Below are 15,940 nucleotides of genomic sequence, written 5' to 3'. Positions count from 1 at the left end.
TAATAACCACAGGAAAATGTGACCCTTTAAACTATTTTTAGGGTTTTAAAATGTTAATAAGTAAAAAGGTATATATCAAATAAGTATAAGAAAGAGATGTGAAAATGTAAATCATTTTCTAAGAAACTGATTAAATTTTATTTTCAAAATAATATATATATATATATATATATTTTATAAAATTATAGGAACATTTTCACCTGTAACTAATATATGTCTAAATTAAATTTAGATTTATACAGTGGTTCGACAAATAAATTAAATTTAATTAAATGACAACAAAAAATTATTTAAATATATGTCAGTATTATAGACACAACCATACATATCAAATTTACCAAAAACTGCAACGGTTCATAAAATAAAATAAAACTTTTAATGGTTCATCAAATAACCTGAATTTGTCGTGGTTTAATTAAAAGGTTGCAAAAATCCATTTAAATATATTTTAGTAATCAAAAATAATAATAATTTATTAAGAGTTTATCGGAGTGATGTGATCTATAAATATTAAACATGCCAAATGTTGCAATGGTTCAATTAAATGATTAGAATAAATTCTATAAATAATTTTTAATAAATAAAAATCAACAATTTATGAAAAATTATACTTAGAGACTGAATATAATTAAATATTACAACGATTCATAAAAAAATCTAAATTGCAATAGATTTATCACATATGAGAAGTCATTTTATGATCACAATGTTAAAATTTTGTATGTTGATAAATAATTTAAGGAGTAGAGAATGACAATGAAAAATGAATTTCAAATTATTTCGATTCATCATATTATGAAAAAATTTTGTGTTGAAAAGAAAGTATGATAATATCCAAAAGAAGAACAAATATAGAGTTTTTAAAGATGTGTACATTTGAATTGAAAATAAAGTCTGAAAATTTTTCAAAAGAATAACAAATATATAAATTCCTAAAGATGTGAGCATTTCAATAGACACAAATGTTTGTAAGAGGCACAACTCTACATTAACCAGACGCAACTTTTAAAAACACGCAACCGTAGAAGTTTTCTGTCAAAAAATACAAAATAAAATACTTTATGAAAAGTACAACGAAAATTTGCAATTGTTCTTCGCATTATTCAGATTGTTATTATTATATAGAAAAAGAAAGTTTGAAAAGTTTTCAAAAGAATAACAAATATATAGATTACTAAAGATGTGAATATTTGAATTTACACAATTGTTTATAAGATACACAACTTTACATTCAACAGAAGCAACTTTTTAAAAATACATAACCGTAGAAGTTTTCTGTCAAAAAATACAAGATAAAATATTTTATGAAAATGTACAATGAAAAGTTGCAATTATTTTTTGTATTTATTCAGATTGCTATTATCAAAAGAATAACAAATATATAGATTCCTAAAGATATGAACATTTGAATAGACAAAACTGTTATAAGAGACACAACTCTACATCGATAGGTGCAACTTTTTAAAAAGACATAACCGTAGTTTTCTGTCAAAAAATACAAGATAAAATATTTTGTGAAAAGGTATAACTAAAAATTGTAACTGTTCTTTACCTTTATTCAGATTACTATTATTATATAGATTAATTTGTTTTTGATAAAATCCAATTTAATCAATTTTTTAACTATAATTTAACTTTAGAAAACCCTAATTTAAGAAAACAAACATTAGGCTCTCTATTTTAGTTAAATGTTGTTTTAAAACTTAACCTTCTTGGAATAGATGCTGTTTCATATTGTCAATGCAGATTTTATTAAAAAGAAATTGGAGTAAGAATCTATTATAAAGATTATATGTGTATCAGTGTATAACTTGATTTTGTCGACATTTTTTTTCCTTTTCATTCTTTTGGCCAGAACAAAAGTTATTATTAAGAAGAAAAAGAAACAAGCATTATTAATTCGCTTAAAAAAGCTTACTGAAAATTTCAAGTAATACCAAAGACAATTCACAAACAAGACTTGCTTGCTCAAACTCATGTCTTGCATTACCACGTCTTAACGGTGTTCCTGAAGAGAATCTGTGTCGATCATGAGGCAAAGAGTAATCAATGTCTGGTCCATCAGGGATGATCTCAAGAGGGTTTAAAGAAGGAAAGCTTCCATAGTAATATTGCTTTATATGATCCATCTTTAGTGTACTGCTTATTCCCGCGATTTGGTAGATATCTTTTGTGTAGTTAAAGAGATTATAATACTCTCTTACAAGTCTTTTATCGCATTTGAAGATCACCGCGTAAACCTGCAAAAACATATGGTAGTAAATTCAATAAAACGTATATAGATTGTGGAAAATCCAAAAAAAAAAAACAACATTTTGTGCGTAAATAACCTCGTCAAATCTTATGAGAGTGACGAATAATCGGATATCTGGTTCAGTCAAAGTGTTTCCACAAAGAAACCGTTGTTTTCTGAGTATTTCTTCGCATTTGTCCAATGCATGAAACAATTGTTTCACTGCCTGCATGCAAAGAAAAACAAATTAACATTTTGGAGTCAAAAAGTAATTAATTACAATACTGATTAGTAAATTGAAAAGTTGCTTTACCACATCATAGGTTTCTTGATTTGTAGCAAACCCGCATTTATAAACACCGTTATTTATGTCTTCGTGAATCCATGCGTTAGTGTCATCGACAATGGTTTGGAGACTGGGAGGGTGAAGATCAAGAGAAGGGTTATCTGCAACATGATTGAACTCCGTATTGAACATTTGGAGTATCTCAGAGCTCTCATTGTTAACTATAGTCTTAAGCTTCTTATCCCAAAGAATCTACCACAAACAAAGAAACAAAAAAAATCTAAAAATCAGATATGTTACCAAAATCAGACTTAAGGCCACAGCATGGATTTAAAGAACTTACAGGAACAGTGTATTTGCCCGTGTAGTTCAAGCTAGCGATATCATAAAGTTCTCTTATGGTTTTCGCACCATTAAGACGATCAGTAGCAGCTCCAAGAACCTCTGTATCTGAATCTGGAAAAACCCATCCCATATGGTCGTCGCTTTCTTTGGTTTTTCTCCAAACTGGTTGGACAGACTAATGAACAAACCGATGATCAGATTATGTTCCATAGAAAATCGAAGCTAAATATGTCGAAAACGGATTCTTTACTAACCGAAAAGCTTATTGCTTTTTCAAGCCCTTTAAGTTTCAAGACCGCAAGACATCTTGAAGCCCATGGACAAGCGTAAGATATGTAAAGATGGTATCTTCCTGATTTTGCTGGAAACTGTGAATCAGGTTTTTGTGAAACAAAGTTGCGGAATGACGTTGTGGTTGTAGCATAATCTGACTTCTCGTTAGCTATTGAGATAGCCATTGCTGATGCACACTGGAGAGTTAAAAACAAAACTCAAAATTTAGAACATTAGAACATCATTTTGTAACTATATATAAAATGAATTCAATGTAAAATTTATTCAAACCAAAAAACTGGTTTTACCAAAAATATATCTTTGGACCCAAAACATTTGAGCTTAGAAACAGAGCTTAAAACAGAGGACTAGAAGCTAGTCGAGTAGTGGGTTATGGATTGCGTGTAGTAAACCATAGCATGAGACCTAAAAGAAAAAAAGACTATCTGCATACGGTCACCTTGGTTTTGAATGGAGCTGAACCGATTTCTGATGTTTTTATCGGTAAGGGACACGAGCCGAGCTGTTGAAATATTAGGTTCTCCATATTACTCAAATGAAGCTGCAATATAACATAACCAAAAACACACAAAAACTTAAGTAAACTTACATATAATATAGGTTTCTTACAGCAAAATTAAGAACTTGGATCAAGAATGAATAACACAACACAAGAATAAAAAAAATAACAAGTACCTAACACTACAATGAATGTGAGATTCGATTCGATCAGAAATTGATGATGTAGCAAGCCTTCAACTTTTGTCTTCGATGCTACGTAATTAATAAATGTGAAAACTGAGTCAACATTGGCGAGCAGAAGAAGCTTATGGTATTAAGAAAAAAAATTAGACAAGTCTTTGTCTTTTGACAAATCTGGCTGTTTATGAGATATTTTCGAACAGAGAACCTTGAAGTCAACAACAATACATCATCAATTGACCAAGGAAAATTACTCATAAAATGCTCGGAACTTTTCGAAAAGACTTTGAATTCAAAGATGATTAAAGTCCTCCATGAAACTGACATTAAGACCAAAGTAGCAAACTTTACAATTACATTAATCTGAAAGAGAAAATAAAGAATCCAAAGAGATGAAAATTGTTTCATCAACCAATGTTCTTCGCAATCTCCTTAAGCACAAACTTCGAAAATTTTCCAGTCGAAGTCTTAGGCAACTCATTCATAAACAAGACAGTTTTAGGAACCATAAACCTAGGCATCATTTTCCTACAATACTCTATCAACTCCTTCTCCGTAGGTTTCGTACTCAACCCACTTTTCAAACTCACAAACGCACACGGCGTCTCTCCCCAAAACTCATCAGGTCTCGCCACCACCGCCACTTCATTCACCGCCGGATTCGTATACAAAACCGTTTCAACCTCAACGGTATTCACATTCTCTCCACCCGTTATGATTATATCTTTTGACCTATCCTTAATCTCTAGATAACCATCCGAATGAATCACACCAACGTCTCCGGTGTATAACCACCCGTTCTTGAGAGCTTTCTCTGTTCGATCGGATCTTTTAAGTAACCAAGCATGATCGAGCTTCCTCTCATCACTATTTCCCCGACGGTTTCTCCGTCCCTCTCAACGCTTTCACCTGAGTCAGGATCCACCACGTCGATTTCAGTAAACCCTCCGATGGTTCTCACTCCTTGCCGTGTCTTCAACATCGCACGATCGCTCGCCGGTAAACGATTCCACTGCGGCTTCCACGCGCAGGAGACGATCACACCGGCTGTTTCCGTTAGTCCGTAACCGTGACTGATCACGAAACCGATTGATTCTGCTCGGAGGATCACTGCTGCTGGAGGCGGAGAACCGGCGGTTAAAAAGTTGACGGGACGGTTAAGAGGCTGCGAGTCCTTAGTCGAGGATAACATGTTGAGCACCACCGGAGCTCCACACATGTGTGTGACGCCGTGTTCACGAATCAAACGGTAGACTAACGGTACGTCGACCTTGCGCAAACAGACGTTTGTTCCTCCGACGGCGGCGATTCCCCATGGTCCATGGATAGGTCCAACCGTTAGCATGAAATATCGGTACAATCCATAAGTAAACCGGATTTTTCGGTACGGTCCAATCGGTTAGAGAGTCAACCAACATAACGTAAATGCCCCTGTGGCAGTGTAACACTCCCTTGGGAGCCGAAGTTGTACCGGAAGTGTAATTAAGCACAACCGGATCCCATTCGCTTTCGGGTCGGATCCATTTGAAATTCGGATCACCTCTCTGTATCAGGTCATCGTAAGTGTAACTGAATTTGTTGCGATCAGCCACGTCAGCATCTCCTCCACCTTCCTCTTCTTTATCTGCGACGAAGACGAGAACGGGCGGATCAGTCGTCATCATCGCGATCGCCTCGACGGCTAGACTGCAGAAGAAGACGTCGACGAAAAGAAGCTTAGATTCAGAGTGTGTGAGAAGAACAGAGACGGTGCGTGCGTCCAGGTGTGTGTTGATGTTGTTGAGGATTGCGCCGGACATGGGAACAGCGAACTGGAGCTCGTACATCGCCGGAGTATTGGGAGAAAGGACGGAGACGACGTCGGACTTTCCGATTCCAAGTGAAGACAGAGAGGACGCGACGCGGAGACAACGGATGTTTGTTTCCCGCCACGTGTAAACGGTGTTATTTCCGTAAACGATGGAGGTACAGTCACCGTATACGATGGCGGCTCTCTCCAAGAACCCTAACGGCGTCAACGGCGGTGAGTTAGCGGCACATGGCTTCATTTCCTTCATCTCTTCTCGAGTGGGTTATCAGAGAGTATACTTTCTAGTTTAAATTATGTACACAAAGAAAACATAATTAAAGAGTCATTGTTAACTAGTATTATTATGTCCAAAATAGGAAAAAAAACGTGAGTCGTGCCGCTAACTTAATTCTACCAACGACTATATAAAACGGGTATTATTTTTAGCTTTGGGATCGACAATATTAATTTATAGACGACAACTGAGAAAACGATATTAGGAGGAGTCCATGTCTCCCTCCGGGAAAGACGACAACCGAGAAAACGATATTAGGAAGAGTCCATGTGTCCCTTTGGGATAGACGACAACTGAGAAAATGATATTAGGAAGAGTCCATGTGTCCCTTCGGGATAGACGACAACTGAGAAAACGATATTAGGAGGAGTTCATGTGTCCCTTCGGGAAAGAGTTAATCATACAACCTCTAATTTAATTTATAAGAGACAAAACGATATTAAGACAACTATTATTTGTGTTTGAAGAGGTTTTGATTGTAAAGTTTGGATGTAAAGAATTTGGCTGTAGAAGCTTTGTTGTAAATATTTTAACTATTAAAATCTGATTATTAATTTTTTTTTTCTTTCTAATAACTTTTATTAATCAAGTGGGTATTACAACAAGTACATAGCTAATTATATAAAACTTCAAAAAGCAATTTATTACATAAGCAGAAATATATGCCATATACTGAAGATAACAATGATGAAGAAGTGAATTTGACAATGCTTTCTTCCGATAAGCCTTACTCGCTATTATGTTACTAGACATTATATTTTCCTTCTTCTTAAGCCATCTTACTTGAATGTGATATGTATGCCGTATTGGCATGCTTTGTTGGAAACTCCACATCACATAGAAAAAACATGTTGCTTCTGAGAAAAGTTTTGAAATCCCGACAATCCGATACAAATTAGTCCGTATCGGTGTACTTTTTGATATGCTCAAATTTACCCTAGAGCGACTCTCTCAAATTAAGAGATCAATTGTAGTACTTAGGGATCGAGTCCACAAGAACTCTAGATTCACACAATAGATTTAATAATCTTTTAATTATGCTAAACCAAAATTGTAATTTAAATAGCAATGCAAAAATAGAAAATAAAAGAGTTGTAAATCAATAGGAATAAACGCTAGGCTTAGGGAAATTCTCAGGAAATCATGGAAAATCAGATCAATTAATTAAACAAGCAGGATTCAACAATTAAGCACCGTTCTTGAACTCTAAACACAATTATAAAATAAATCAGTTCTCACTGCAAATATTATCTAAGTTTAAAACCAGAAAATCCAAATCTCTTTGCAAAATTCATGTTAAAAACCAGCAAAAAAATCAAGTTTAGATAACGCAAGAAAACGCAACTGCTTTGCATCCTCTCCAATGGTGGTGAAGAACAAGAAAGATAATGAATCCTAAATTAACAGATCTAACAATCCATGAAATCCCTAATGAGAAACCCTAAACCTAACAAGCAGATCTACTCAGACATAATCAATGAAACACAAAACATCTTCTGAATAAATTGCATTAAGAAAGAGATTAAAGAAGACGTAATGGAGTTCTGAATCTTCTCTGAATGAGTCTTGATTCTTCTCTCCAAAAACTCTCTAAAATCTCTCATGGTTTTTCTCTCAAAAGTTGCAGGGAAAAAATAAAGCTTAGGTCTAAACAATGACCATAAAAATCCTATTTATATTCCTAAACACGTCCATGGACTAATGATGCAAATATGGAAAACTTTAGGGCAGCTTTGTAAATCTTCAAAACTTGTGGAAAAACTTCCAATTCTTCAGCTGGATGATGCATGGATCGACACCATCACTTGCATCGACCGATGCAAGTCTCTGAACTTGTCTCCCAACTTCACAGCTTAGCCTCAATGCTTGAATGTGCTCCAAATCTCCTATTTAGCTTCATTATGCTTCCATCCATGCTAAATCCTATAAAGACTCAAAAAGACTCTAAAAACACTAAAAAGACTCTATAGATAAAACTTATATCATGCCTAAAAACACCTAAAAACCATGATATATCACTTTTCAGAAAATTTGGCTTGCCTCTTGTGTAGTCCCATCTCAGATAAGAACCGTGAAGGCACCATAACATTACGGCCAGGGCAATTATACATAGTAAGGTGTCTTCTCCATTGGTAACATAGTTACTAAAATTCCGCCATAATCGATCTCTTATAGTCAGATTTTCCTTAAAACCGCTCTTCCCTGGATCCCAGATCCGTGATTGAAGGCCCTTCTTCAATTTGGAGAAGATTAATGCACAAATACTTTGGAGAAGGAATCGAAACGTTTCATAACTGAAACGACGGAAGCCGATTGGAAAAAACACCATCGGAATGAAGCCAACACAATTAATCCTACGTCCTTGCCGGATTATGGTCGGAAGAAAACTCTCACGGAGAGAGAGAAGAAGAGCGAGACTATGAAATTGAAACTTCGTAATCATCTGCTCTTGTTTTATTCAAAGATAAAAGTCTAGCCACAAATAAACAGAGGAAAAAAGAGTACGGCCGACGTCGGCTTTGTTTCTTGGTGGATATGCCAATGAAAAGAGACGGTTTCTTTGTTTCGTGTTTCGTCGTTTGCGTCACCTTTGGCGAGAGAGAGTAATTTAACATTGGCATAAAAACAAAATTTTAAAAGCTGAGACTGATATTTTTTATTATTATATATAATTTTATAAATATATATCTTGATAAATATTAATCCATATGTAATATAGTGACAAAACAAAAAATTTTAATAATAACAAAATTGTAAAAAAATATACTGATGATGACGAAAATAATATATTTGTGAAGAAAAGTGGATGGCAAAAAAAAAAAGAAAAAAATGTTAATTATTAATCTATGAAAAAAAATTTGCGCAAAACATATATGTAAATTAAAAAAGAAATTTTAACTATGATGAGGAATAAATTTTTCTTTTTTAAAAATTTATTGGTTTTACAAAGTTTTAGGCTAAAATAAAAGAAAGAAATTTAAAGAAGAAAAAAATAAAAGTGGTTGTGGAAATTTTAAAACACTAAAAAAGGAAAGAAAGCTTGATTGAAAAATAAAATACTTTTATGACTTTTAAATGCTTTTAAAACCTTAAAATTTTAAGATTTTAACTTCCCGGAAAAAGTTACAACCTCTAATTTTAAAACTAGAAATTAACATGTTTCTAATTTTATTTCAGATACCAAAAACTAGGAAAGTGTCGGTCTCCTTCCTATCTATTGCAAAATAATTTTATTTTTTTTATATAATCATAATTAAATCAAGAGATAAGTTGGAAAATAATATATTTTCAAACTTAATTAGAAAAATAGTAAATGCACTAGTTGAAATAACCACTTTCATATTGATATATCATAGTTTTTAGGTGTTTTTAGCCATGATATAAGTCTTAATTATAGAGTCTTTTTGGTATTTTTAGAGTTTTTTGAGTCTTTATAGGATTTAACATGGATGGGAGCTTAATGGAGCTAAATATGAAGATTTGGAGCTTAATCAAGCATTGAGGCTGAGCTACGAAGCTGGGAGACGAAATCTAGAGAGTGCATCGATCGACACACTGATAGCATCGGTCGATGCACAGCCAAAGTCAAAATCGGAAGTTTTCCTCACAAGTTTTGAAGATTTACAAAGCTGCCCCAAAGTTTTCCATATTTGCATCATTAGTCCCTGGCCGTGTTTTAGGAATATAAATAGGATTTTTAGGTCATTGTTTAGACCTAAGCTTTATTTTTTTCTGCAACTTTTGAGAGCAAAACCCTGAGAGATTTTTAGAGAGCTTTTGGAGAGAAGAATCAAGACTCCTTCAGAAAAGATTCAGAACTCCTTTATTTCTTCCTTTAATCTCTTAATGCAATTTATTCAGAAGATGTTTTGTGTTTCATTGATTATGTCTGAGTAGATTTGCTTGTTAGGTTTAGGGTTTCTCATTAGGGATTTCATGGATTATTAGATCTGTTAATTTAGGATTCATTATCTTTTATGATCTTCATCCTTGGTTGTTCTTCACAATAATTCTTGATTGATCACCTAGAATTATTATCTTAGGGAAATAAATTGATATGAGAATATAATTGATTTTCCTGATAAAACCATTTGATGAGCAAAATTATTTCTTGCAAAGAGATTTGATTTAATAATTTTGTGAACAATCTAAACTCGTTTTTAAGGCTGATTTATTACCTAGAATTTTGCAAAGAGATTTGGATTTTCTGGTTTTAAATTTAGATAATATTTGCAGTGAGAACTGATTTATTTTATAATTGTGTTTAGAGTTCAAGAACGGTGTTTAATTGTTGAATCCTGCTTGCTTAATCAATTGATCTGATTTTTCATGATTTCCTGAGAATTTCCCTAAGCCTAGCGTTTATTCCATCTGAATTTACATCTCTTTTATTTTCTGTTCTATTTTGCATTGCTATTTAAATTAATATTTTAGTTTAGCATAATTGAAAGATTATTAAATCTATTGTGTGAATCTAGAGTTCTTGTGGATTCGATCCCTAAGTACTACAATTGATCTCTTAATTTGAGAGAGTAGCTCAGGGTTAAATTTGAGCATATCAAATTTTGGCGCCGTCGCCAGGGAGTCTTTTGATTCACCATTAGATTAAAGTCTTTGATTTTGTTTAGATTTTTATTTTTTTTGTTTTACTCACACGCTTTTGTTTCTTTTCTCTTGTGTGTTTCAGGTACATGCCTAAGCCTAGCACCAGGAAAAATCCTACTGGTCCGGTTGTTAAGCTTACGAACCAAGAGTTAGGAAAACTAGAGCGTGATAACACAAAAGCAGCCAAATCAGCAAAGATGGCTAATATAATCATATTGAGACCTGATGAGGCTGGGGTTTTGAAAGATCAAGAGGGGAATGTGCGCAACGAACGTGGCCAAAAACTTGATGCTGAAGGCCAGGTTATTCAAGAAGAACTCGTTGTGGCCGATGTGAATGCAGATGGCGTCGATCGACGCAACGATGGCATCGATCGATGCAATGCCAGAGCTGATGCAGAGAATGTTCAGAGGCGACGGGACAACAATGGAGAGCTTGTTAAGACTCTTGCAGACTTCAACAGGCTAGACTTGTTCTATGAGAACCGCTCCGCAATTGTCCCTCCTCCATTCCCAAGGAATGACTTTGAGCTGAAGCCTGCCTACTTCGCTCTTGTTGGACAAAGGCCATTCCAGAACTTGCCAAATGAGAAGCCTCTAGACCACATATAGCACTTTGAGGACATAGTCACAAGCATCAAGGCTAATGGAGTCACTGAAGACTACCTCTACTGCAAGCTTTTCCCTTACTCTCTTGCTGGGGAAGCTTCTCATTGGCTAAGGCAGCTGAAACCAGGATCTCTGACAACCTGGCATGACATCAAGGTGGCATTCTTGAACTATTTCTATGATGATGCCATGTCTGATGAGCTGAGGATCAAGCTCTCTACCTTTAGACAAGGACCAACTGAATCTTACAAAGCTGCTTGGGTAAGATTCAAAGCATACCAGAGAGATTGTCCGCATCATGGTTTTCCAGAAGTGCAGTTGATTAGTATCTTCTTCAGTGGTATTGATTGGAGGTACCAGATGGCTTTGGACGTTGCTAGTGATGGGAACTTCAAGACAAGGTACCCAGATGATGCTGAGAAGTTGATAGAAAGGCTAGCATCCAGCAACAGTACCAAGAATGCAGACTTAAAGCGGAAAAGAGCACATGAGGGCAATGGTTCAAATCAGTTTGCTGCAGTGAATGCTAAGTTGGATACAGTGCATAATCTTCTTGTGGGAAAGAAGTCTGTCCATTTTGCTGAAGATGTTGAGACTTTTGAGCCAAAGCCAGAGATGACAGAAGATGTCAACTATGTGTATGGAGCTGGGTATCAAAATCATAGATTTGGTCAGAAGAATTCCTTCACAGGAAATCCAGGCAACAACTTCACAAGGAACTATGGATCTTCTTCTTACCAACCCCTCCCTCCATCCAATTCAGAGAGCAAGATGGAATCAATGGTTGAACAGATTCTTCAAGGTCAGCAGAAGTTAACAGTAGACTTCAATGGAAAGATTGATTCTGTTTACACTGAGCTGACTCGGAAGTTTGATGCATTGAATACTCATGTCAAGAAGCTGGAGAATCAAGTGATTCAGACTGCTGGGTCTGTTAAAAGACAAGGGGAACTTCTTTCTAAAAGAACTGAGAACCCCAACCATGCTTGTAATGCGATTTTGGTGAAGGAAGTAGACGATGATATGGTAGTGGATGTTGCATCGACCGATGCAGCTGCAAAGCATCGATCGACGCAACCCTCAGTGGTCGTAGAAGAGTTGACTTTGCGAGACAGCATCGACCGATGCAACTCTAGCATCGACCAATGCAATGTCCAGGCCGAGAAGGAAGGTACGAAGGCTCCAATTCCAGTTGCTGAGAGAGTGTACAAGCCTAAGGTTCCTTTTCCTAAGCCTAGGAGGTCTAAGCAGGAGCTTGAAGAAGCTAGATGCAAAGCTATGATGGACAAGGTAATGATTGAGATGCCTTTGATTGATGCTGTCAAGTTTTCTCCTGGTATTAAGAGATATGTGAAGAGGATGGTCACCAATGGTTTGAATCCTGAGGAAGGAGCACTGCTTACAAAGGATGTCAGCTCAATTCTGTTGAAGCAGCCTCCACAGAGCAAGAAGGATAAGAAGCAGGAGGTGGTTGTCTCTAAAGAAGTAAGTGCAGTGATTCAGAGTAGGATTGCAGAGAAGTTACCAGATCCTGGAAGTTTTGTGTTAGATTGCTCTATCTCCACAGGAAGGTTTCCTCACTCACTTTGTGATCTTGGTTCTAGTATTAACTTGATGCCACATTCTGTTGCTGTGAGACTTGGGATGACAGATTTTAAGCCAACTAAAATCTCTCTTATCTTAGCTGATCGGTCCAGAAGGATTCCTGAAGGTGTCTTAGAGGATGTTCCAATCAAGATTGGAGATTGCATGATTCCCACTGACTTTGTGGTGTTGAAGTATGACAGAGAGCCTAGTGATCCTCTCATCTTAGGACGCTCTTTCTTGGCTACAGCTGGTGCAATCATTGATGTGAAGAAGGGACACATAGCTCTGAATGTAGATGATTTGGTTATGAACTTTGAGATGGACAAGCTGAGAAAGGCTCCCACTATTGATGGTCAGACATTTTCTGTGGAGATAGCTTGTGATGATAATCCGCTAATAGAGCTTCCTGGAGACATTACTGCTGGGTATGTCAAAGAGTTGGAGACTGTTGAGAAAGTGAGCAAGCAAGTTGTTATGCTTGAAGATTGGAGTGGGGATCATCTAATAAGTACTAGAGACCATGATGAGGTTCTGATGCATGACAAATCGCTGGTAGATGACGTTTTTGTAATGGAAACACGAATTGCTGAGGAAAGCTGCAAAAACGTTGAAGAAACACGAGTTACAGGCCAAGCATCGATCGATGCAGCTGTTGCATCGATCGACACACCTTCAAGAATCGGCTCGGACTTGTCCAAAACAGAAGATTCTCGGGGTGATTCTTTAGCTGCAAGTCCTAGACCAGTTGTAAAGCTGAAATCTCACCATTCCACAGTCCAGAACCCACAGGTAAGGCCAATGTATGCATCTCCTTCTCCCAAACCTTCTCCTATCATCAATAAGAATTTGAAAGGAACAAAAACTGTTGTGCAATTAACCAAGCCACGAGATTATCGTAGAGCGCTTGTTTCTTCTGTTGATGATTTTGCAGGACATAAAAGAAAGCCACCCATACCTAAGTCCTGTTCTGGTCCTGTTCCTCACATCCTTGGCAGATCTCACGCACATACTGCCTACACACCACCTTGGATGAAGAGGACATTCTCTCGGAAGCATTCATTGCCATGTTCCGATCCACCGGATGCCTGAGATCCGACACAGTCAAGCTAATGACTGAAAACAAGCGCTTAGTGGGAGGCAACCCACTGGTAGGTTTTTCTTTTTTATTTTTCTTTTGATTTTCATTTATTTTTATTTTATTTGCCAATCTCTTACTTGATAGCACTGGGGACAGTGTTGTTTAAGTCTGGGGGAGGCAGTTACAAACTACATTTTTGTTTTTGAGAGTCAGAAAAAAAAATGGTTTTATTGAGTCAAAATTTTGTTGGGAACTATGATTTTTTTCTTTTTAGTGTATTGCCTTGGTTGATTAATGCTGCAGATTGAATCCACAAATCCGACTAATGAAAAATCCAATGGCTGACCAGTGAACCAGAGACATCCGAATATCCAACAGAATCCATAAAAGCTTGAGGTAATTTCTGTACTTTTCTTTTTACCTCATCAAGAGATTGATTTTCATAGAGCTTGACTCCTTGTTCATACCTGACAAGTAAGACTTCAGAAAGAAAATGGTACTCCTCTCCCTTATTCAGGTTAAGAAAAATCCTGAGAGCTTTGTTAAAAAAAAAAGAGAATAAAAGATGAGATGATTTTGATCAGTTTAGAGAGGTAGGTAAATTACCTGTGACCTCATGATTCTACTCTTGAGTCAAATGATCATACAAAGCTTGGAAGCGAGGGGTAGGTAAATTACCGATGACCCCATTATTTGCCTACAACTTTGAGAAAAAGAAAAGAAAAAAACAAAGCAAAGCTCTAAGGAATATTAAAAAGAATAAGTCTGGGGGAGAGAAAGAGTACCACATGTGTTTAAAAGATATGTCTTGCTTGTTATGGTATTGTACGTGAATGAGTCTAGAAGGTTCTTGATATTGATCAAATTGATGAGACTCACCGATGAAAGCTTAATGGAGGAAGTAGTGGAATTTGGTTTGAATTTGGGATGCTATGAAAGTCAACAGAGAAGTACATGGTGGTTCGATTTGGATTTATCTGCTAAGCATGTGGATTAAAGTTTGGATGATCATGGCATTACTTTGAAAAGAAAATGAGTTCCTGCGTTTTCAAACCTCTTTCACAGATGAAGTTTATGTTTTGCTTGAGGGCAAGCAAAGGCTAAGTCTGGGGGAGTTGATATATCATGGTTTTTAGGTGTTTTTAGCCATGATATAAGTCTTAATTATAGAGTCTTTTTGGTATTTTTAGAGTTTTTTGAGTCTTTATAGGATTTAACTTGGATGGGAGCTTAATGGAGCTAAATATGAAGATTTGGAGCTTAATCAAGCATTGAGGCTGAGCTACGGAGCTGGGAGACTAAATCTAGAGAGTGCATCGATCGACACACTGATAGCATCGGTCGATGCACAACCAAAGTCAAAATAGGAAGTTTTCCTCACAAGTTTTGAAGATTTACAAAGCTGCCCCAAAGTTTTCAATATTTGCATCATTAGTCCCTGGCCGTGTTTTAGGAATATAAATAGGATTTTTAGGTCATTGTTTAGACCTAAGCTTTATTTTTCCCTGCAACTTTTGAGAGCAAAACCCTGAGAGATTTTTAGAGAGCTTTTGGAGAGAAGAATCAAGACTCCTTCAGAAAAGATTTAGAACTCCTTTATTTCTTCCTTTAATCTCTTAATGCAATTTATTCAGAAGATGTTTTGTGTTTCATTGATTATGTCTGAGTAGATCTGCTTGTTAGGTTTAGGGTTTCTCATTAGGGATTTCATGGATTATTAGATCTGTTAATTTAGGATTCATTATCTTTTATGATCTTCATCCTTGGTTGTTCTTCACAATAATTCTTGATTGATCACCTAGAATTATTATCTTAGGGAAATAAATTGATATGAGAATATAATTGATTTTCCTGGTAAAACCTTTTGATGAGCAAAATTATTTCTTGCAAAGAGATTTGATTTAATAATTTTGTGAACAATCTAAACTCGTTTTTAAGGCTGATTTATTACCTAGAATTTTGCAAAGAGATTTGGATTTTCTGGTTTTAAATTTAGATAATATTTGCAGTGAGAACTGATTTATTTTATAATTATGTTTAGAGTTCAAGAACGGTGTTTAATTGTTGAATCCTGCTTGCTTAATTAATTGATCTGATTTTCCATGATTTCCTGAGAATTTCCCTAAGCCTAGCGTTTAT

At 35.8% G+C, this 15,940-nt stretch overlaps 2 protein-coding genes, 1 non-coding gene and 1 pseudogene across 3 annotated transcripts; 1 reads left to right on the top strand and 3 right to left on the bottom strand.

Annotated features, from left to right (window-relative positions):
* Positions 1–1,734: 1,734 nt before the first annotated feature.
* LOC104771692 (uncharacterized) lies at positions 1,735–3,991 on the bottom strand. Its single transcript, XM_010496256.2, has 7 exons — positions 3,834–3,991; positions 3,598–3,699; positions 3,119–3,334; positions 2,863–3,039; positions 2,547–2,771; positions 2,331–2,459; positions 1,735–2,240 (listed from the first exon to the last, which is right to left on the bottom strand). The coding sequence occupies exons 2-7, from the start codon at positions 3,682–3,684 to the stop codon at positions 1,905–1,907; spliced, it is 1,170 nt and encodes a 389-aa protein (XP_010494558.1). The 5' UTR covers positions 3,685–3,699; positions 3,834–3,991; the 3' UTR covers positions 1,735–1,904.
* Positions 3,992–4,111: 120 nt separating this feature from the next.
* On the bottom strand, positions 4,112–6,033 carry LOC104771693 (putative acyl-activating enzyme 5, peroxisomal pseudogene; annotated as a pseudogene).
* A 5,238-nt stretch (positions 6,034–11,271) lies between these two features.
* Positions 11,272–15,439, top strand: LOC147919707 (uncharacterized). The gene is made up of 2 exons (XM_087505847.1): positions 11,272–13,871; positions 15,012–15,439. The coding sequence occupies exon 1, from the start codon at positions 11,326–11,328 to the stop codon at positions 13,810–13,812; it is 2,487 nt and encodes an 828-aa protein (XP_087361973.1). The 5' UTR covers positions 11,272–11,325; the 3' UTR covers positions 13,813–13,871; positions 15,012–15,439.
* On the bottom strand, positions 11,335–11,441 carry LOC147919708 (small nucleolar RNA R71). The gene has a single exon (XR_015594317.1). It is a non-coding gene; the product is annotated as a small nucleolar RNA R71 (small nucleolar RNA).
* Positions 15,440–15,940: the final 501 nt, after the last annotated feature.

This window comes from Camelina sativa, chromosome 20, assembly GCF_030686135.1.
Source record: "Camelina sativa cultivar CO46 ecotype springtype chromosome 20, ASM3068613v1".
NCBI lineage: Eukaryota > Viridiplantae > Streptophyta > Magnoliopsida > Brassicales > Brassicaceae > Camelina > Camelina sativa.
This window is presented reverse-complemented; position numbering and strand designations above follow the sequence as displayed.